This window comes from Lissotriton vulgaris, unplaced genomic scaffold, assembly GCF_964263255.1.
Source record: "Lissotriton vulgaris unplaced genomic scaffold, aLisVul1.2 SCAFFOLD_3096, whole genome shotgun sequence".
NCBI lineage: Eukaryota > Metazoa > Chordata > Amphibia > Caudata > Salamandridae > Lissotriton > Lissotriton vulgaris.
Genome location: NW_028248301.1, coordinates 67355 through 90746, shown reverse-complemented (window position 1 = coordinate 90746; position 23392 = coordinate 67355). Strand labels below are relative to the sequence as shown.

Genomic DNA, 23392 nt, shown 5'->3' with positions numbered 1-23392 from the left:
TTTCAACCATAACTGATGCATCTCAATCCATAACAAGTATAACTAGCAAGTGGTTGGGACATAGTATCTATGTCAGATAAAATGAACACCCCTGATTGTATCTGCTGCCAACAAAATTACACAATCACTGCTGTCTATGGATGAGCATGGACATGGGAAGTACATACCTGATGAGAAGATTTTGATTAAATTAGAATACATCTGAATAATTGAATCATCAATAAAGGCAGATTCTTCTACCAAATATCTCTCCTTCAATTTTTGTGCATCAAGAAATCTTTCATGGAGTTCCTTCAGGCTACTATTGGAGGCCATTTTCTCTGGTGTAGCTTCCTCCTGCCTTCATTCTGTGTTACTTGCACTCATGATATATAGCTCAAAATTTGACTTTTAAATGATCTTCAAACAGAGGGAAATATGTTTACATAGGCAAATTATTCAACTTCAATTTCACTGTTACCTTTGAGTCAATAGTCCTAGACTAAAGTCATTTTTAATCCTGTGGCTGCCTTTGAGTGTTTATTGTTTCCAATTGCAACACTTTCAACCACGACAAAACACCTTACACAGCAGAATTGTTCTACATTTCAGGAAAGGTATGACCATGGCATCAAATGTACGCCCTTGACAAATACATGCTCTTTGCCTGGTTGTAAGGGAATATTATGAACGCTATAATGGTTCAGGTTCCTAGTTTAAAGGAAAAACATTTATGACTTCAAATCATTCATTTAAAGAATCAAATAACACAGTGCCCTCAAAAGTGTTTTTTTTCAATAATGAAGATTTTAAATACACACTGTTACAAAAGGTGTTCACAGGCTTACACAAACAAATATCACTAACAAAGGACAAACTATGGTGTAAACACAAATATTAATGATGGCAAAAAAGGAAACATTATATACAACAACAGGTTTTGTGGGATCACAGAAACAGAATACAGACGTGGGTCTCGTGCTCACTACGCCACTGGAGTCAAGCTATCCTGGCTGATTTATTTTTATTTATTTATTTAATTTATATGGCGTATAATCACCCCGGGGTCTCTATCCGCTTTTCCAGGTATATACCAACCAAGTTCTACAGCTGATCGTCAATTTTACAGCACACCCCATGCTTGCTGAAAAAGCACTGTTTTTAATTTTTTTCGAAAAGGCAACAAGTTGGATTCTTTGCGCAGTTCAGTGGGTAAGTTATTCCAAACAGCTGGGAAGATGTTAGAAAAAGCACGACCACCCAGGGTGGATAATTTAAACCGCTGTTGAGCTATCAGAAAAGCATCTGAGGAGCGCAGCTGTCTGCCAGGTTTGTAAGGGGCCAGTCGGGCTTTGATGTAACTTGGCGCCTTTCCATACAGGACTTTATGCGTAATGCAGAGCCCTTTGAACAAAACCCTTTGTTTGACCGGTAGCCAGTGGAGATCACGCAATAGAGGGGAAGCATGTGTTCTCTGAGGTGTCTTGAAAATCAATCTGGTCGCATCATTCATGACAATTTGCAGACGGTTCAGCTGTTTTTGAGGGAGCCCTGCATAAAGTGAATTGCCATAATCCATCCTGGCTAGGATCATGGCAGAAACGGTGCGTCTTAGGGTGGCAAAAGACAAGAGTGAGGAAATTTTCCTAAGTTGTCGAAGGAGGCCTACACACGTGCCCACCACCCCAGAGACTTGCCTTTGCATGGACAGACTCCCATCCAGGGAGATGCCCAGGCTTTTCACTACTACTGCAAGTTCTGGAGGTGTTCCTAATTCTGCTGGCCAGAACAGATCATTCCAGGGGTTGCCAGTGATTGTAATTGGCAACACCTCTGTCTTGTCTGGGTTGATTTTCAACGAATTCAGAGACATCCAATTAGTAGTGTATCTTAGGATATTCTGCATTCTTGCGTGTGCATCCGAGCAATCCTTCATTTGGATGACAATTTGGGTATCGTCAGCATAGTTATAAATTTGGCAGTCCATCTGGTTAAGGACCGAGATCAGGGGTTGTAAATAAACATTAAATAAAAGAGGGGAAAGGGCAGAGCCTTGTGGTACACCACAGGTGATTGGCACTGTGGTAGAAGATAGATCTGCCAGTTGAACTCTCTGAGTTCTCCCTTGGAGAAAAGAGGAGAGCCAGACAAGTGCTGTGCCCTGGATGCCTAAGTCCCTCAACCGCAGCAGCAATTGGCTATGACAAACGGTGTCAAAAGCAGCGGAGAGGTCTAATAGCACCAGGGCCCCAGGAAGTTTCTTGTCAGCTCTGTTCCTTAACTCATCAAGGAACTTGTGGGACACCCCCGCGCCGCACGGCCACCAGCTGCTGCGTGTGCCACTCCGCTTTGCCCTCTGCCTCGCTGCCTGCCTCGTTGCCGGCTGACGCCGCTGCCGTCTGTTTTTGTTTTGTTTTGTCTCAAAGTATAACATTTGTGCTTGTTTTTCTGCCTCGTGGCCGGCTGACGCCGCTGCCGTCTGTTTTTGTTTTATTTTGTCTTAAATCTAACATTTGTGCTTGTTTTTCTCTCTGTAATTCTTCCCCTGCTAGCGTCTTGCTAAGCATTTGTGCCCGTTGTTGTGGTCACTTTTGGCCCGTTTTCACGTTCTCCTTCCTGTCTGCCCGCCTACCTCGCCGCCCTCCGCCTTCCCTCCCCGCTCCCCGCTTCCCGCCACCACCGCTGACCACGCCCCTTTCCCTTCTGCTCCCGCCTCCCAGCTGCCCCGCCCACCCGCGCACTTCACCTTAAATGGCGACCGTGCGAACGCGCAGCGGTCACGCGCAGCGGGCGCGCCGTTTGTGCGCCGAAGGCGCGCCAAAGGTAAGCCCGTCTGCGCCCGTCCGCGCCTGGACCGCGCCCAGTGCCAGGACCCCTGGCCCCCGAAGAGCCCGACCGTCCCGCCTGACGTACTCCGCCGCCACCCTCATCGCTCTCAACTCCGGCCGACTCCCGGAATGCCATCAAGCCACACCACGACGCACCCACGGACCCTTCAGCTGCCACGCCTGCAAGTTCACCTGCATCCGGACCTGCCTCGCACCAGCACCCGCCAAGTCGAACACCAGCAGCACCCACCTCAAGTGCATCCTGCTCAACACCCGCTCCGTCCACAGACACGCCATCGAACTCTGGAACCTCCTAGACGCCACAGCCCCTGACGTTGCCTTCCTCACGGAGACCTGGATGAACGCCTCTTCAGCTCCCGACATCGCCATCGCTATCCCAGAGGGCTACAAGATCGTCCGGAGGGACCGCAACACCAACCAGATGGGAGGAGGCATCGCCATCATCCACAGGAACACCATCCGTCTCACGACCAGCACCGACAACACCCTGCCCACCGCCGAACATCTGCATTTCCAGATTCACACCGACCCGAAGACCACCCTCAGAGGCACCCTGATCTACCGACCTCCGGGACCACGCACCCAATTCAGCGAGGACATCGCCGACTTCGTCAGCCCGCACGCCCTCCCCTCCGCTGACTACATCCTCCTGGGGGACCTCAACTTCCACCTGGAGAACAACAACGACCGCAACACCAGCACCCTGCTCGACAACCTCGCCAATCTTGGACTCAAGCAACTGGTGTCCACCCCCACCCACCTCGCCGGACACACACTCGACGCAGTCTTCACCTCCAGCACAGACATCGACTTCAGCCACGCCACAGAGCTTCAATGGACGGACCACAGCTGCGTCCACTTCACCTTCAAGAAAACGACGACCCACCACCACCAGCATCAGGCCGCCCGCAGAAGCTGGAACAAGATCACAGCAGACCAGCTCGCCGCTTCCCTGAGCCAGCACCCTCCTGCCAGCTCAGCGAACCCCAGCCAGGCCGCCGACAACCTCACAAGGTGGATCAGCAACTGCGCAGACGAACTCGCCCCGCTGAGATCCCCGCCCAACAGATCCAGCAGCAAGAAAGCCCCGTGGTTCACCGACGAACTCAAGAGCTCCAAGAAGAACTGCCGAGCCCTCGAGAAAGTCTGGAGAAGGGATCCTACACCAGACAACAGGACCACCTTCAAGCTGGCCACCCGGAAGCACCACCAGCTGATCCGCGCCGCCAAGAAAACTGCTTTCAAGGACCGGCTGGACAACAACGCACACAACTGCAAGGAACTCTTCAACATCGTGAAAGAGCTCTCCAACCCCAGCGCAGGAAACAATGACATCACCCCATCGCAAGACCTCTGCAACTCCCTCGCTTCATACTTCCACAACAAGATCGCGGACATACACAACAGCTTCAACAACCAACCAACGAACACCAAGACCGAACACCCACCCCCCACCACCACCCTCCACGCCTGGACCCCGGTCAGCACCGAAGACACCATCCGCACGATGAACTCCATCCACTCCTGATCACCGACCGACCCCTGCCCTCACCACATCTTCAACAAGGCCGACGCTATCATCGCACCCCACCTGAGAGACATCATCAACACATCCTTCAACACCGCCACCTTCCCTGAGAGCTGGAAGCACGCCGAACTCAGCGCTCTTCTCAAGAAACCCACAGCGGACCCCACCGAACTCAAGAACTACCGCCCCATCTCGCTCCTCCCGTTTCCTGCCAAAGTCATCGAGAAGACCGTCAACAAGCAGATGGCCGCCTTCCTCGAGACGAATGGATCCCTCGACCCCTCACAGTCCGGCTTCCGAGCCAATCACAGCACCGAGACCGCCCTCATCGCCGCCACCGATGACATCCGAGCCCTGATGGACAACGGAGAAACAGCGGCCCTCATCCTCCTAGACCTCTCCGCGGCTTTCGACACTGTCTGCCACCGCACCCTTGTACAGCGCCTCAGCAATATCGGAATCCAGGACAAGGCACTGGAATGGATCATCTCCTTCCTCGACGGAAGAACACAGAGAGTCCGTCTATCACCGTACAAGTCAGAGGCCACCGAAGTCATCTGCGGCGTCCCTCAAGGATCCTCGCTGAGCCCCACCCTCTTCAACGTCTACATGAGCCCCCTCGCGGCCATCGCACGCCAGCACAACCTCAACATAATCTCCTACGCCGACGACACCCAGCTGATCCTTTCCCTGACCAACGACCCCGCCGCCGCCAGAGCCAACCTGCACGAAGGGATGAAAGAGGTAGCCGAGTGGATGACGACCAGCCGCCTGAAATTGAACTCGGACAAGACGGAGGTCCTCATCCTGGGCTCCTCACCCTCCGCCTGGGACGACTCCTGGTGGCCTCCCGCCCTGGGCACCGCACCCAAACCGACAGACCATGCACGCAACCTGGGCTTCATCCTGGACTCCTCCCTCTCCATGACCAGGCAAGTCAACAACGTCTCATCGGCATGCTTCAACATCCTCCGCATGCTACGGAAGATCTTCTGGTGGATCCCCACCGAGACCAGGAAGACCGTCACCCAGGCCCTCGTCACCAGCCGACTGGACTACGGCAACGCCCTCTACGCCGGTACCACCGCCAAGCTCCAAAAGAGACTCCAGCGGATCCAGAACGCCTCAGCCAGACTCATCCTCGACATCCCACGAACCAGCCACATCTCCGGACATCTGAGAGACCTCCACTGGCTCCCCGTCAACAAAAGAATCACCTTCCGCCTCCTCACCCACGCACACAAAGCCCTACACGACCAAGGCCCGAGCTACCTCAACAGCCGAGTCAACTTCTACGCTCCCAAACGCCTCCTCCGATCAGCCAACCACGCCCTCGCCGACGTCCCCCGCATCCGAAAAGCGACTACAGGAGGAAGGTCCTTCTCCTACCTGGCCGCCAAGACCTGGAACTCCCTCCCGACCGACCTGCGCCTGACCCAAGACCACCTCTCCTTCAGGAAGAAGCTGAAGACCTGGCTGTTCGAGCAGTAGCGGCACCCCCCCCCCCCCCAGCACCTTGAGACCCCACGGGTATGTAGCGCGCTCTATAAATGTCTATGATTGATTGATTGATTGAAGGATGGATAGCATCACTAGCTCCGTGCTGTGGTGTGCACGGAACCCAGCCTGGTTTTGCTCGAGTAGGCCGTTTTTCTCCAGATGGTCAGCGAGATACATAAGGACGTGCTGCTCCAGGACTTTGGCCAAGAATGGTAACTGAGAAATCGGCCTAAAGCTCTTTAAGTTCTTTACGTCTGCCCCCCGTTTTTTTCAGCAGGGGGATCAGCCGTGCCTCCTTAAAGGAGGAAGGGACCAGTCCTATTTGTAGGGAATTGTTGAGGAGAGTCAAAACATCTTCCTCGATACCTGGCATGGCTAATTTAAAGACCTCCGGGGGACAAGGGTCGGCCCGAGAGCCAGATTTAACCCACCCCACAAGATTTGCCAATCTGTCCTTTGTAATCAAGGGCAGGGTGACCAAGGGTTTCTGATGAAGGCTGATATCCAGAAACCGGTCCTAGGATGCTTGAATCCAGGCCAGGGAAGACATGGCTTGGTAGTTCGGTCTGGACTGTTCCCATAAGGCACAGGGTGAAGACTGATTTGCATATCTGAACTGGGGTGGCTTGGTGAGAAAAGTAACGATGGATTAAACCCAGATCTGTGACTGGGGTTGAATGTTTTGTCATTGTGCAACATTCCGTCCATCATCTTGTGTATTTTGCTCTTCACCCTATGTGGGAAGGGTATGCCCAGACGTGGGTCCCCTGCTCACTACGCCACTGGAGTCAAGCTATCCTGGCTGATGAAGGCTGATAGCCAGAAATTGGTCCTAGGATGCTTCATTCCGGTCCAGGGAAGACATGGCTTGGTAGTTCGGTCTGGACTGTTCCCATGAGGCACAGGGTCAAGACTGATTTGCATATGGCCATGTCTGAACTGGGGAGGCTTGGTAAGCAAAATAACGATGGATTAAACCCAGATCCATGACTGGGGGTGAATGTTTTGTCATTGTGCAACATTACGTTCATCATTTTGTGTGTTTTGCTGTTCACCCTATGTAGGAAGGTTATGCCCAGACGTGGGTCCCGTGCTCACTATGCCACTGGAGTCAAGCTATCCTGGCTGATGAAGGCTGATAGCCAGAAACCTGTCCTAGGATGCTTGATTCCGGTCCAGGAAAGACATGGCTTTGTAGTTCAGTCTGGACTGTTCCCATGAGGCACAGGGTCAAGACTGATTTGCATATGGCAATGTCTGAACAGGGGTTGCTTGGTGAGCAAAATAACGATGGATTAAACTCAGATCTGTGGCTGGGGGTGAATGTTTTGCCATTGTGCCACATTCCGTCCATCATCTTGTGTGTTTTCCTTTATTTTTTGCCAAAGAAGACGTTGACGATGTTTATTGATTTCACAGATATTCATTAGGAAAAAACATATTGAGAACAGCCATCAATTGATCTGGCTGAAAAAAGGAATTTGTTTCTTAAGTGAGGGTACCCAAAAAACAATATTTTGCTTATGATCAAAACATAAAATATGATTCCTGTTAGTCTTACTCAAAAAGCAGAATCCAGGAGTAAAGGAGAGCTTGTACCTTAGTGCAACACAACTCATTGACCTTTTATGATTGAATCTCTGTGTCTGATCCAATGATTACTGTTGTACTTGTTGCCACCACCAACCATTCACAGAGGGTTGGCTTACAATCACCCCACACGCATTCACCACAAACGTCATTGGACAAGTGACCCTGTTAATAAAAAAGAGTTGAGCGCACATGCCCGTACCCAGTTCCACTATCAATCTGTGTCTGTGTGTTCATTATGTATGCAACATGCTGCCCCTAGGCCCTAACACATTACATAGTGCTCTTAATAGCGTATGCAACCATCTTACCTTTGACATTGTACAAGTACGTACGTAGAGACTGCATCATTAGAGTACTGCAAGGAGAGTGTATACTAGTTCAAGTTCAAGTTCAGGAATTTATATCGCGCACTACTCACCCAGAGGGTCTCAAGGCGCTTGGGGAGGGGTTTCATTATTTATCGAATAACCAGGTTTTAAGTTCTTTTCTGAAGGAGATGTGGTTCTGTGTAAGGCAGAGGTGAGTGGGGAGTGAGTTTCAGGTCTTGGCCGCCAAGTAGGAGAAGGATCTACCTCCCATGGTGGATCTTTGGATACGCGGAACTGCGGCGAGGCCTTGATTGGAGGATCTTAGTTGGCGGGTGGGTGTGTAGAAGGATAGTCGAGTGATGAGGCATTTGGGCCCTAGTTTGTAGAGGGCCTTGTGTGCATGGGTGAGGAGACGGAATGTTATTCTCTTGTTGACGGGAAGCCAGTGGAGGTCTTTCAGGTGGCCGGTAATGTGATCTTGGCGAGGGATGTCCAAAATGAGTCTCGCTGATGGTTGGAGTTTTTTCTGTAATTTGGCTGTAATTCCGGCATAGAGGGTGTTTCCGTAGTCTAGTCGACTTGTAACCAGTGCGTGGGTGACAGTCTTTCTCGGCGGGGATCCAGTGGAAGATTTCTTTGAGCATACGAAGTACGTTGAAGCAGGAGGATGAGACGGTGTTGACTTGTTTGGTCATCGAGAGTGAGTCTAGGATGAAGCCAAGGTTACGTGCATGGTCTGTGGGTATGGGTGCTGAGCCCAGATCCGAAGGCCACCATGAGTCGTCCCAGGCAGAGGGGGATGATCCTAGGATGAGCACTTCCGTTTTGTCTGAGTTAAGTTTTAGGTGGCTGTTTTTCATCCATACAGCTACTTCTTTCATGCCTTCGTGAAGATTGGTTTTGGCTGTGTTGGGGTCTTTGGTGAGGGAAAGGATCAGCTGGGTGTTGTCAGCTTAGGAGATGATGTTAAGGTTGTGTTGACGCGCGATGGGAGCGAGTGGACTCAGGTAAACGTTGAAGAGGGTGGGACTGAGTGATAATCCTTGTGGTACACCGCAGATGACTTCCGTGGCCTCTGATTTTAATGGGGGAAGTTGGACTCTCTGAGTTCGCCCAGCTAGGAATGAGATGATCCAGTCCAAGGCTTTTCCTTTTATGCCGATGTTGCTGAGGCGTTGTGTGAGGGTGCTGTGACAGACAGTGTCGAAGGCGGCAGAGAGGTCGAGTAGAATGAGGGCCACTGTTTCTCCGTTGTCCAGTAGTGTTCGGAGGTCATCTGTTGCTGCAATGAGGGCGGTTTCGGTGCTGTGTTTGGCTCAGAAACCGGACAGTGAGGGATCGAGGGAGTTGTTGGATTCGAGGAAGGCGGCTAGTTGTCTATTGACGGCTTTCTCGATGACTTTGGCCGGGAATGGGAGGAGGGATATGGGACGGTAGTTTTTAAGTTCAGAGGGGTCTGCTGTGGGTTTCTTCAGGTGGGCGCTGACTTCAGCATGTTTCCAGCTTTCAGGGAAGGTAGCAGAGTTGAAGGACCAGTTGATGACATCACAAGATGGGGTGCGATGATGGAGTCTGCTTTGTTGAAGATGTGGTGGGGACAGGGGTCAGTTGGCGAGCCGGAGTGGATGGAATTCATTAGGCAGATAGGGCCCGATGTAGGTGGCCAATACCGGTCGGAAACGGCCGAATTTGGCCGTTTCCGACCGGTATTTGGCCTTTTGAGATGTAGGGGACTTTTTTTCTCCGATTCGGTATTTTACTGATTCGGTAAAATTACCGAATCGGAAAAATACTGAATCGGTAAGTTTACCGATTTAAAAAAATCGGGATGTAGGTGGGACTACTTTCAGTTCCACAGGCCCTTCAGATTCGGTATTTTAACACCCAATCCAATTGGGTGTTAAAATACCGAATCCAGGTGTGCATGCACATGTGTGCATGCACACCTATGCCATGTGACAGACAGACATGCCCTTAGGGCATGTCTGTGTGCCACATGGCACACAAGCCAGTATTGGGGGTGCTAGAGGGTGTCAAAGTGACACCCCCTGCACCCTCGCAGAAATCGGTAATTACCGAATCGGTAAATACCGATTCGGTAATGCACATTGATTCCTATGGGCTTCAAGGCCCATAGGAATCAATGGGGGATACCGATTCGGTATTTACAGAATCGGTAAATACCGAATCTTACAGATTCGGTATTTACCGATTCTGAAATACCCACATCTCCCCCCCTCCAATTTACCACTTCATAAATACCGAATCGGTATGATTCGGTATTTAAGAAGTGGTAAATTGGAGTTTACCTACATCGGGCCCATAGTGTCTTCAGTGGTGATTGGGTTCCAGGCGCTGAGGTTGTTAGAGGGCGGTTTAGGTTCTGAGGTGGGTGGAGAGGATTGTTTGTTGGAACTGTTTTCGAAGCTGTTATGTATGTCGGCAATTTTGTTGTAGAAGAAGGAGGATAACGAGTCACAGAGGTCTTGGGAGGGAGTGATGTCGTTTGAGGCTGCAGTGGGGTTGGTGAATTCTTTGACGATGTTGAATAGTTCCTTGCTGTTATGGGCGTTGTTGTCGGGTCGGTTCTTGAATGCTGATTTCTTGGTGGATCGAATCAGCTGGTGGTGTTTGCGGGTGGCTGCCTTGAAGGTGGTCATGTTGTCGGTGGTTGGGTTTTTTCTCCATGTTTTCTTGAGAGTACGGCATAGCTTCTTGAATTTTTTAAGGTCATCGTTGAACCAGGGGGCCTTTTTGCTGTCTTGTTTGGTGTGATGGTTTTTCAAGGGTGCTAATTCGTCAGCGCTGTGAGTGATCAATTGTTTGAATTTGATGGCAGCTAGGTTTGGGTCCGATGAGAGGGCGGGTGGGTTTTGGTTGAGCAATGTGAGGAGTTGGTTGGTGGTGATTTTGTTCCATTTTCTTCGGGGAATAGGTTCTGGGGGTTGTGGGTCGAGGTGGATTTGTAGCTGAAGTGAACACAACTGTGGTCCGTCCAATGGAGAACTGTGGTGCGATAGAAGGAGATGTATTTGCTCTAGGTGAAGATTGGGTCGAGCGTATGTCCGGCTAAATGGGTGGGGGGGTCAACAAGTTGTTTGAGGCCGAGATTGGCCAGGTTGTCAAGAAGGGTGGTGGTGTTGCTGTTGTTTTTCATTTCCAGGTGGAAGTTGAGGTCTCCTAGTAGAATGTAGTTCTCGGAGGCGAGGGCATGTGGACTGATGAAGTCAGTGATGTCTTCGCTGAATTGTTTACGGGTTCCTGGAGGCCTGTAGATGAGGGTGCCTCTCAGTGTGGTCCTAGGGTCGGTGTGGATCTGGAAGTAGAGGTGTTCGGCGGTTGTAAGGTTATCGTCAGAGCTGGTCGTGATTTTGATGGTGTTCTTATGGACGATGGCGATTCCTCCTCCTGTTTGGACGGTGCGGTCTTTTCGGATGATCTTGTAATTGTCTGGGATGGCTATGGCGATGTCAGGTGTTGATGATGCGTTTATCCATGTTTCAGTAAGGAAGGCGACGTCCGGTGATGTAGTGTCGAGTAGATCCCAGAGTTCGGAATTTATACTGAATTTATAAGTGATTGAGGATCGTCGGAGTGTTGTATAAGTACATATGTTGATGCAGGCTAACTCCGACAATGACATTGTCTCTGATTGGCTGCCCTCCATGTGCCAAGAACTGAAACTTCAACTTTCCATGGCCCTGTATTGCTACAGCTGCAACACTCCACTGAATGTGCAATAAGCATTCATATTTACACAGATATCTCATGTCCACCATCTTTCTTGTGTGGAACTAAGGATGAATATAGGGTCAGTAATTCCCCGTACCTTCCATGTTTGCCATATTGTGGGACTTGGCTCACAGAGTGACACTTTGACTTTTGCAGCCCAGGTGAGGGTAGCAATCTATTACGGGAAACTACAGCTAGTGTTTTCAGATTGTTGAAGCTTTATATAGCCCAAAGCCAACTAAAAAGTAGCCCAAACAAGCCCAATATTGCTACTGTCTTGAGCCTGTCATCTCCATGAAGAGGCTGGCCTAGACCTCCAATCAGTTGGTTTCGTCTCCTGCTTACTCCATAGCTGCTTGGGTCCTCGGCGATTCATCAAGCACTGAAGGCTGTAAACATGCAGCCTCGCCTTCGCCACCGTCCCACGGATTCGCAGAACGACCATCGGGGGAAGATCTTTCTCCTACCTGGCGGCCAAGACGTGGAAATCCCTCCCCACCCACCTACGGCTGACCCAGGACCATCTCACCTTCAGGAAGCAGCTCAAGACGTGGCTGTTTGAGCAGTAGCAACACCACCCCCCAGCGCCTTGAGACCCTCACGGATTCTTGATTCACGCTTGGGGAGACGCATCACTCCTCCCACCCTCACCTGGAATCACTTGCTGAGGGGGTTTAATGACTTCTCACGGGAGGCGCATCGCTGGGCAGGAGAGAGCGCCCATTGCTCCAAGGTTGCTGCGGGGGCCGCGCACGGACTGCCGCCCGTCCCACCCTTACCTGGAATCACTTGCTGGGGGGTTTAAAGACTTCTGGCATCTCCCGCGCCCCGGGAGACGCATCGCTGGGCAGGAGAGAGCGCCCAATGCTCTAAGGTGGCTGCGGGGGCTGCGCACGGACTGCCGCCCCTCCCACCCTCACCTGGAATCACTTCCTGGGGGGTTTAAAGACTTCTTGCATCTCCCACTCCGTGGGAGACGCATCACTGGGCAGGAGGGAGCGCCCATTGCTCCAAGGTTGCTGCGGGGGCCACGCATGGACTGCCGCCCCTCCCACTCTAACCTGGAATCACTCGCTGGGAGCCCTACCCAGAGAACAAAACGTAAAGGTATTAAACTCAAGGGGAAACCAGCGAAATACCAAAAAATAAACTTAAGCCCCCCTTTTTGTTACTGCCACCACCACCCCCGAGACACCCAAAGAATGTCCGAGGGGAAGCAGCTAGGTAATCCCACGCAGCATTGCTGATTAGGAACATTGTTTCCACCGAGGCGACACCGCCCCTCTCAGAGACCATGAAGTGCTATTGAGCACCTATAAATGTTCTTCAGTGAACAAAACATATGTCCGAAAGTCATCGCGTTCTCCAGTGAACAATGCATACGTCCGAAAGTCATTGCGTTCTCCAGTGAACAATGCATACGTCCGAAAGTCATCGCATATGTATTTTGAACCACGCATGTGTTTTACTTAAGCAACGTGCATCATTGTAAATACTTTTTTTCACTAATGAATCCTTAACCTTAATTTAGGTTTCCAGGAGTGGCATGTACAGGGCTGGTCCCTGTATGGTACTGACAAAATGCTAGGGGTAGCGTGAAACATTTTGACCATATACTGAACCTACCTACAAAGTTGGTCGGCTTACAGTATAACCCCATTTTTAATCATACCAGTCTAGGAGCAAAATAAAACATTGAGGCCCACTAGCACTGTATTTTTAATTCACACACTCACCCACTCCACCTCACTACACTTTGTGCACCACACATAGTCCTTCACAACTATAGTGCTCCTATGTAGTTCGCAAGTGGTAGCACGCCCCTTTTCGTAGAGAACTGGGATGGCCCCAATGATGAAGCATGTCACCGTGAGGAAACTCCAGTGAGTGAGGGGACTAAAAGAAAGACATTTTTTCTTTCTTTTTTGGCTACACTTAAATATTATTTTAAAGTCAGCCACCACACGAGACAGGTCCCCGAACCCAGATTCTGGGTTCATTTCTTCACATGACTCTTTTGGGAGGACGACCAGTTCTTCAGTGCCTCCTTTTCCCTCTGGTTATACAAATACTGGAAACCCCCATATCCCTTTTACCATCTATTTTGTTGGCCCACTTTGAAGAATTGGTAAAAACCCTATCATCCCCGCTTATTGAAACGATAGAGAGAATTGGGGAAAAGCTCTCAACAATAGATGAAAATACCAAGCCAACCAAGTCAAACAACCAATTCCAGAGAATAGTTGCCTCAAAAATGTCTGACACCACTGTGCACAGAAAAATTGCCCAGAACAAGCCACCAGATCCTGTACTATCAATTTCTAAAAACAGGGAGGTAGTCAAAGAACCGACAATGGCCCTTAGCTCTGTCCGCAGAGTTGGGTGGTCGAAAGTAGGCAAATGTTCTGAGGGGCAAGCTGCGAGTAATAAATGCATAAGCTTACCACCAGAGGCAGCACCCTACGTGTGTGTCCTCTAGGGAGTCCCTGAGCTCACCACCGGAAAAATTGAAGGTCACCAGGACCTTAAAAACAAAGTCCAGTTTTGGTTGACAAAGAACAGACCGCTTCCATCCAATATTAACGGGACAATCCTAAATGTGAGAAGGGTGGGGTGGATAGGCTCCCGTCCCAAGAAACACAGTGGGAGACCTGGTCATTGTAAACTTCTGGGATAGCCATGTCGACCCTTATCTGCGAAGCTGGGAGCCACAAAGAGGAGATGGGCCTATAACAACACTTGAATTGTGCGATTTTTACCCTAGAACTGCGTATTCGCCAATCACAAGGTGGAGTGTAGAGGGATGCCACCAGGGGGGTAGGAGGGGCCCTGTATCAATTAGCTACCAGCAGTTACCCTCCTATAATTACCAGAACCTACTTCCTGGCTCAGATATGTTACCCTGATAGGACAAGGATATCGCTCCTACCAATTCTGTATTGTCTGATTGTAAGGAAAACTGAAGTACTTTTATTTAAATGTTATTGTTATTCTAATGTTAATGATTTTCTGTACTTTGTTTGCTTTTACGGTTAATAATTTTAACCCAATAAAGTACCTTTGATTGATTGCTACTTTTGGGAAGGAGGGGCAGGGAAAGCATCAAGCAGGCAGTGAATGTATTGTTGTTGCAGCAGTATGCCAAGTAAATATTTGTCTAATAAGGCGCTTTAACATACTACTTTGCTGGAGCATTGTATATATATTTATAATCTGGCAACTAGCACAAACCAAAATTTTACCACACAACCAAAAAAATATAGCCCAATTGAGTGTGATCTAGCCCAGTCTGGCAACACTGATGCTACAGCCACTCCCTCACGGCTGCTATACACACACACCATACCCATCCAGCACAGGCATCACAGGACACGTGACTCTGCTAATATAAAAGACTAGGCGCCAGTGCTCTAAACCATTTTAGAGTTTATGTGGCCTCACTTCTTACTGAGTTAGTAGCACCACAAGCGCTGAGCGGGTGTACAACCTGCGATGATGATAGGTGCACTAGTATGTCCTCTGTCCTGGCAAGACTCAGTAGCAAATGTGAGACCTATCGCCTTGCATAAACGAGCTGCATGATGTGGAGGGTGCCATGACTGCAAAAAGGTGAGCAGTGAGGCCTTGGTGTGCAGCATCAGGCTGATAACTCTGAGTGGCAGGAGTGGATAGGATGCAGCAGCGTAGGGTGTGCAGAGCCTAAACAGAGAATTATGCATGTGCAGTTGTATATGGTCTGCAATTATTAATTCTATACAATCTTTCAGATAACTAACCTTGACGGTGCAATATGTCCCGGCACGTGGTTGGAGACACACTGGTGACACAAAGGTGAGCTGAGAAGATTGTCTCCAGTATCAACATTCCCTCTCCATCTCTTCTTTTCTCTGTCTCACAGTTTCTCTTTTTCTCTGTCTCTTACTCTCTCTCTCTCATTCGGTCTTTCTCTCACTTCCTCTCTCTCACACTGTTTATCTCTCTTTTATTCTCTCTCACACTGTTTCCTTCTCTCTTCCTTGTATCTCACTCTTTCTTTCTTTTTTAATCTTTCTCTCTTCATCTCTCACTCTTTCTTTCTCTCTTCCTCTCTCTAACTCCTTCTCCCTCTCTCTTCCTCTTTCTTTCTTCCTCTTTCTCTCTTCCTCTCTCTTCCTCTCTCTTCTCTCTCACACTGTTTCTCTCTTCCTCTCTCTCACTCTTTCTCTCTCTCTTTCTCTCTCTCTTCCTCTCTCTCTCTCTCTCTCTTCTCTCTCACACTGTTTCTCTCTTCCTCTCTTCCTTGAATCTCTCTCTTTCTCTCTCTCACTCATTCTCTCTCTCTCAGTCTTCCACTTTATTTCTGTATTCCTCTCTCTTTCTCTTTCGCTCTATCTCTTCCTCTATCTCACTCTTTCCCTCTCTTCCCGTTTCTCACACTGTTTCTCTCTTTCTATCTTCCTTGTATCTTAATCTTCCTCTCTTTTTCTCTCCTTTGCTGAACGCATAACGCACCTATTTTCCTTTTTATCTTGCAGGCTGTGATTCACATATTGTCGAGGGATGACACGCCATGGCTGTACATAGTTTTATTTGTTGCTGTTTTCTTTTAATAAAATATTTTACACACATAGTTTTATTTGCAGTTGTTTTATTTTAATAAAATGTTTTATATGTTAATCCATACATGACTAAGGGCCAGATGTATCAAGGCTTTTGCGACTCGCAAAGGCTGAAAATCGCAGAATGTCTGCCTTTGCGACTCGCAAACGGCCGTTTTGCGATATTTCACATGTATGAAATAATCGCAATTTATTTAATCGCAATTATTTGCGATTCCTTCTTTTGCATAGCATTTAAGGAATCGCAAATTTTGCGATTCCTTAAATGATATGTATGACACATTTTTGGTGTGCGAATTTGTGTAAAAAAATCGCATTTTACCATCAACTTGTAGTTGGTGGTAAATTGCAATTTTTTTCAAAAATGCCCTAATTGGCATTTGTAAGGGTGGCATGTGACACTCATACATGCCCATAAGGCATGTATGTGTGCCACATGCACACACATGTAGATTTGAGGGGTGCAGCAGGGTGTCTTTGAGACACCCCTGCACCCTTGAAATAATTCTCAAATTGCGATTAGCAAATTGCGAATTCGCAATTTGAGAATTACTGCACAATCATTCCTATGGGCCTCCTGGCCCATAGAAATGAATGGGAAAATTATTCCTTAATTGCGATTAGCAATTTGCTAATCGCAATTAAGGAAGTTTAAGGAATCGCTAAAAAATAGCGAAATTCAACATACATACCATTTTGCACTTCTCAAATAGCGATTCCTTAACAATCGCTATTAGAGAAGTGCAAAATGGTTTCTTGATACATCTGCCCCTAAGATTCTTATTTGTCCAAACTCACAAGCATATTTTGTATTAAAACTGCAACACCAGCTGATTTGTTAGTCTCCACATTTAAAAACATTCCAGTCACGTTTGTTTGTGGGGGTTAGCGGGGATGGCGGACAAAGAGCTGCTGCTGGGGGATGTTGGAGTAGTGTTGGGTGTCCAACCTGCATCATTGTTGCCTCCATTGCATTTCTTCTCAGAGACCTGCAAACCGGTGGGCCCGAGAAGTTGCACAGGAAGAGCTGCGAGCCCACCAGTCGTTCGCAGAGGGAGACTTGCGGGCCCAAGAATGCTGGTGATTTGGGAAGAGGGTACGTTACCTGCTAATGTGAGGAGAGGCAGTGTGAAAGGGGTATCTCTCACAGACAGAGCTCCGGTATGTTTTCAGAAATGCCTCGGACAGATGACAGCTGACAGACTGAATCACAAAATGGCATTTCAATGCTCATGTAGTGAGACTATGAACAGTTCGTACCCAGGCTCGCAGAGGGACAACTGTGGCCCGTCCGCTCAACTCACAGAGGCAGAACTACGAGCTGTTTGCTCCCAAAGGAATAGCAGCATAGTAGCTCACAGAGGTACAGGCACAGCAGCATACGAGCTTGCAAAGTAGACAGCTGCAAGCCGACGGACTGGCTTTTAAAGGCATACCTCCGAAGTTGTGATGTTGGGTACAGGGAGCGTAAAAGGGTTATTTTCCTACTAGTGTCCAGGAGTGGAAGTCGTGCTGCCTGGCGCTCACCTGTTTCTCCTTTGGTGTTACTAAATCTTAAATCTTCACTGCATCCAAATCATCGTTACGCAGATCTCCGCTATATTAAATTGCCCCCGGAACCTTTCTTTCATATTTTCACTCGATGAGAGGCACAAGATGGCTGCTAATACTTCCTGGTGTCAAGTATTAGCAATCAATCAGAGGACACTTCCTGCTTTGACGACTTAGCAGCCAATCAGAGGCAAGCTCGTGCTCGGAAGTAAGGCACCGACCAGATACATATATATATATTTTGCCTTTAATATCTCAAAAACTACTGAAAAGATTAACATCATTTTACCAAAACCGTGCATTTTGGACCAAGACCTTTCTCCCTGCCAAATTTGGCATAATTCTGTTCCGCAGTGTTACCTGTAGCCTTGTCTAAATTTTCCTATGGAAAATCCATTGAGAAAACACGTTTCATATCCCCCTTTTTTCTCAGCTCTCCCTTGACCAATCACCCCTAAACCCCCTATCAAGCCCAGAGACTGCGGGGACCCTAGCAGTGACCCACAGCCGCAGCAAGCCCCCGCTATAATTTTTTAAGAAATGTCCTCGGGACCTACCCACTCCGGGGTCTCATTAAAATAAAACACGGGAACCCATGACCCTTTATTTCTTATTTTTTCTAACATTTTTGGGGGCCCTGGGGGTCTTCTGGCCTAGGGGTCAGGGTATTTCTACTCTGCCCCTTCTCTTGTTTCTCTGTTTTCTATCGACTCCCTTCTACCGAGCCACAAGATGGCTGCCAACACTTCCTGGTTTGGAGTGTTGGCAGCGAATCACAGTGAAGCTCATGCTTGGGACTTACGCTCCGCCCTGATATCGAAACTGTTAGTTTTCTAATTTCTTAGCAACTACGGAACAGATTTACACCATTTAAAAAAAAGTTTGCTTTCTGACCCATTCACTACCTTTGTGCCACATTTGGGCTAATTGCGTTCAATAGTTTCACCTGTAGCCTTGCACAAAGTTTCCTATGAGAAATTGATTTTTTTACTCTTATTTTTGAATTTCTTAAAAACTACTGAACGGATTTACATCATTTAAAATGAAGGTCACTTTCTGGAACAAGCTCTACCTTTCTGCCAAATTTGGGGTAATTTTGTTCAGCAGTTTGCCCTGTAGCTCGTTGCAAAATTTCCAACGGAAATTAACATGGGGAAAACACGTTTGGGACCCCCCAATTTCCTCAGCCCCCGTTTGACAAATCACCCCCCAAACTTTCAGGATAGGATATGACCTACTAAGTGCAACTTTTTGGAAAATGTCACAAAGATTTGTTAAACAACGCCAAAGTTATAAGCAAATCAAAAAATGCTTTCTTATGGAAACAAGTTTTAACTATAACTATCTACTGGCGACCACCAGTAGGTAATATTTATTGAAAAAAACATAGGTTTCAGGGTTTCAGGAACATTATAGTTATGCTATGTTATGTTACTGGGCACTCGTAAAGTGTCTATGCCAGCAGCAGGCGCTGAACCCATTGATTGACCCTACATATTGTCAGTGAAAGGTGATAGACAGGGGTGATGTGTTCTTCATCCGAGAAGTATATTTAACCATCTCAGGTAAGATTTGTTCACAGTTACTAGCAGCCACCTCTCTCTGGCTCCAAACACACTAGGTATACAGTGCCGGATCTCAGAGCACAGGTGTTTTACATATATTTATTTTTCAATTGGAGGTTATGGAGAGTGGAGAGAGTGAGGTTGAGACACAAATCTAAACAATCGGGTGAAAATGTTGGTAGGGAAAATCACAGACTAGGTTTATACATATGTGGATGTTTCAAATTTTTGCTGGTTCACATGCACATCATTTTGACAGCTTAGAGTTCAACCGACCACTGCGCATTGGAAAACATGTGCCAATTAACAGACAGGATCAAGTGCTATGACAGAAATGCAATCCATCACTAAAAGACGAACATTATACATTAATACATACATGCAGAGAAGCTTTAAGGGCTAAAACACGATAGGAGCGTGCTCGTCGCTCTAACACCATCCAACAACTACCTGAAAGGGGTGAAAATAATATAAGTGAAACTCACAGTGAAAGTGTTTTTAGAGGGCACAGAACCACTGGCTCTGCGCTAGAATGAATGTATTTTCAGAGGAGTGAACGAAGCCTTGGGCGCCAGAGTAAATGTGCTTTTGGGAGGCGCCACTCACCTGCCTGCTGTATTTCGCCTGAGGAGACTGGGATTGCTGTGCTGTTACTTGCGCTGACGGAGGAGAAGGATCATCAAGCGCTCCGTGGTCCGCCCTGTTGCCTCCCCAGAGACTCGCTGGTGTGAGCGAGAGCTGCCGTCTGCTGCTCTGTCCGTCGCTCCCAGCTTGAGTCTCCAGGGTCGAGGCAAGGGCGAAAAAGAACTACAGATAGCCCGGGGGACTGCGAGGACCAGCTGCCCCTGCCTGGAGCAGCTGCTGCCTCTTCCCCCAGGCGACACGCCCACGGACCCGCCTACCACTGAAATCAGCATTTAACTTTCGTGACCCCCGCTTCGCGGGCGCCACTCACCTGCCTGCTGTATTTCGCCTGAGGAGACTGGGATTGCTGTGCTGTTACTTGCGCTGACGGAGGAGAAGGATCATCAAGCGCTCCGTGGTCCGCCCTGTTGCCTCCCCAGAGACTCGCTGGTGTGAGCGAGAGCTGCCGTCTGCTGCTCTGTCCGTCGCTCCCAGCTTGAGTCTCCAGGGTCGAGGCAAGGGCGAAAAAGAACTACAGATAGCCCGGGGGACTGCGAGGACCAGCTGCCCCTGCCTGGAGCAGCTGCTGCCTCTTCCCCCAGGCGACACGCCCACGGACCCGTCCACCGGCACCACGCCTTAAGTATTGTGTGGACTCACGCGAAGCGGGACGCGTGCGGGACCAAGCGCGGGACTAAGCCCGGACAAAGGGCGGGCCGTCTGTGGCCGTCCGGGGACGACTGAGGACGGGACGGGTCACCCCTCTAATATCTACATCCTCTAACACAAACAAAAAGTGAACATCGTAGTGACCTAAAACAACAAAGAAAGGTATCAATCTTCTCTTACGCCCCGTGTTGCGATACCTGGGGTTGCTTCTTCACAAATGGGTCTAAAGAAACTGCGCTCACGAACAATTTTTATGAAACGAATGGGGACGGAGGATGCCGTTAGAAAATCCACCGATAAAGGGATTAAGGCTGGCCGCACCAGCCTTACCCCAGCAATCAGTGAATATTTCTCGTCACTATCGGCAAAAAAGAAACCAGAAAAAGCAAAATCTTCCATGGAAATTATAATACCTGGAACCTTGGGAGACCGATCTTGTCTATCGGCATCCCCCCACCTGTCTCATAATACCAGTGACACTGTGTTTATCAAAAAGTCTCCAGTCATAATAACAAAACAACAACCCGAAAATACCAATTCTATCACGGTGAAATCATCAACGCCAATAAAAAACCATGAGGGTGCCCACAAAACAGAAGACCTGAGTATTTTAAATAACACAGTAGAACAAAAAAGTGTGATCTCTGGCATTTTCTTGATAGAGGACAACGGGAGTCCAAAAGCACTAAAAGATTCAAGTATCCCGAATCAAAAAATAGGAGAAAACAGTTTAGAGATAAAGTTAACAAATACAGATTCAAAAAAACTTTCTATCAACGATCAAGATTCCTTTTTAGACCCCTTTCTAATAGATAGCAATATCCCTGAAAAATCTTCTATTCCCTTATCTAAGGCTTTTTTCACATTGCAAGAAATCCTCGAATCAGTTCTCTCCTTCCTAGGTAACATCCTCGAGAACTCTGACCAAACTCTGGATGTACAGATTGGTATCTTGAAATTTTTAGTTGAAGAAAAAAGAAAAAAGGAGTCCTCTAAAAACATAGAAGGAAAATCTGAGGATAACAACGGGCGACAAGTAAATGATAATAAACAAACCATCTGTCACTCATCTACTCAGACAGATGATGACTTCAAATTAACCAGAAAAAAGGAAAAAAAGGAAAATCTTAATGATTCCACTATATTTTCATTGAAACATCTGTTTAGAGAAAATCCTCTAAAGAAAGAAAAACATTTTCCGATTTTCAACAAAAAAACGGGTAAGGAAAGACCCGACAACGACTTTGAAAACGTAGATGAGGCACTTAATATTGAGATCAAACCTGAAATATCCCCAGGAGAAACGACACCAAACTCAACTAAGGATGTTACGCCTAAGGAAAAGCATAAAAGGAAGAAAAAACCTATGAGAAGGATTCATAAAAAGCATGCACGTAAATTGAAATTTCAAAAATTCACAATGCCACAAAAAGAATCACAAGAGAAGCACGACGAGAAAAATACTCCGAGTAGGAACAATATAGAAGCACTCCCCAAAGGAACAACCACAGATAGAAAGAAAACCCTGAACCCAAAGGCGGAGGAATATCTCCCTGTAAACTCAGTTCCTACGACAACAGATGAAATTGCAAGAAAAATCTTTTCTGAAAAAGAAAATGAATACAGGAATGCGACACAATCGAAGATAATGCAATTTGTAGAATTATTTCCTACTGACAATATCCCTCTTAATAGAAGCAGGATTCTACATCTTTTACAGAACATTATACCTTTACAAACTATGACAAGCAGAGATATTGACCTAGTATCATTTCCATCACGAGGTCAAAATAAAATCGCAATAGTCTCGTTTTGGTCTCCAGTGATACCAAGTTTAATCCTGAGGGAGAAAGAGATAATATACCGATTTGGTTATGATGTTATAGAAAAGGCTGAGCCTAAAGGAAACAAAAAACTTTCAACGTTCAATAATAACATGACCCTTTTCTCAAACCTGCAATCGAAGGAGGGATACAGAACCTCGGGGACTTTAAGATATACAGAGGCAATAAAAAACAGAGACATGGAACAGGGAGAAGAGATATTGAAAATCCGAATAAAAAAAGGGGAAAGGGAAGTGTGGCACATTGAATCAAAGGATAAAAGTGCAGAAAATAAAATGGAGAACTCATGGACCTGGCTCCCAGGGATACTAAACTATGACAAAGGTTCCTACCATCTAAAACACCCTGTTTAGCCAAGGTCTTAAGATTATATCGTGGAACATCGCTGGTAGAACAACGAAAAAAATGAAAGAAGTCCTCAGAAACCAGCCGGATATACTGTCCTTACAAGAAACCTGGGCAAAAGAGCCCTTTTCTCAAAAAGGGTTCTATACGTATAGTATTTGTGCTAAAGCCTCAAATCGGGGCCATGCCAAAGGGGGACTGGCTCTGCTAATAAGAGAGGATCACTTGTGGGCACAAGAGATAGTAGAAACTAAAAGTGAGAATGTGCAATGTTTGAAATTATCAATGAAAGCCTTCGATCAGATCACAACTAAACCTACTCTGCTTTTTAACATATATGCTCCACCAGGAAAAAACAATGACAGCCTATTTGACGAGATTCTGCAAATTATCACACAAGTAATCGAAGCCCATGCACCCTCACCTTATATAATTATGGGAGACTTCAACGGGAAAATTTCCAACACAGAACTAAAAAAATGGGGAAAAATCCTGGAAGAAGAAAGCATGGAATATGTAATCCCTCCATTCCCTAACGATATTCGATCTAATAAAAGAGGGAAAACATTGTTAACAGTACTGCTCTCCATAAACGGAATAATCCTTAACGGGAATGTGGAAGGCGACATACCGGCAATGTACACAAGACAGGGAAATGGGAGACCATCTATTTTAGATTATATTATTTGTGGTAAAGACCAGCATGA

The 23392-nt window shown here is 47.5% G+C and overlaps 1 protein-coding gene across 1 annotated transcript in view; it reads right to left on the bottom strand.

Moving 5' to 3' along the window:
• The window catches only part of LOC147664141 (nicotinamide N-methyltransferase-like), a 112013-nt gene extending 111675 nt beyond the window's left edge, over positions 1–338 (bottom strand). The window contains exon 1 of the mRNA XM_086949952.1: positions 168–338. Within this exon, the coding sequence (XP_086806078.1) occupies positions 168–315 (148 nt within the window). The 5' untranslated portion in view covers positions 316–338. The remainder of the gene's footprint in view (positions 1–167) is intronic.
• Between the last annotated feature and the right edge of the window lie 23054 nt (positions 339–23392).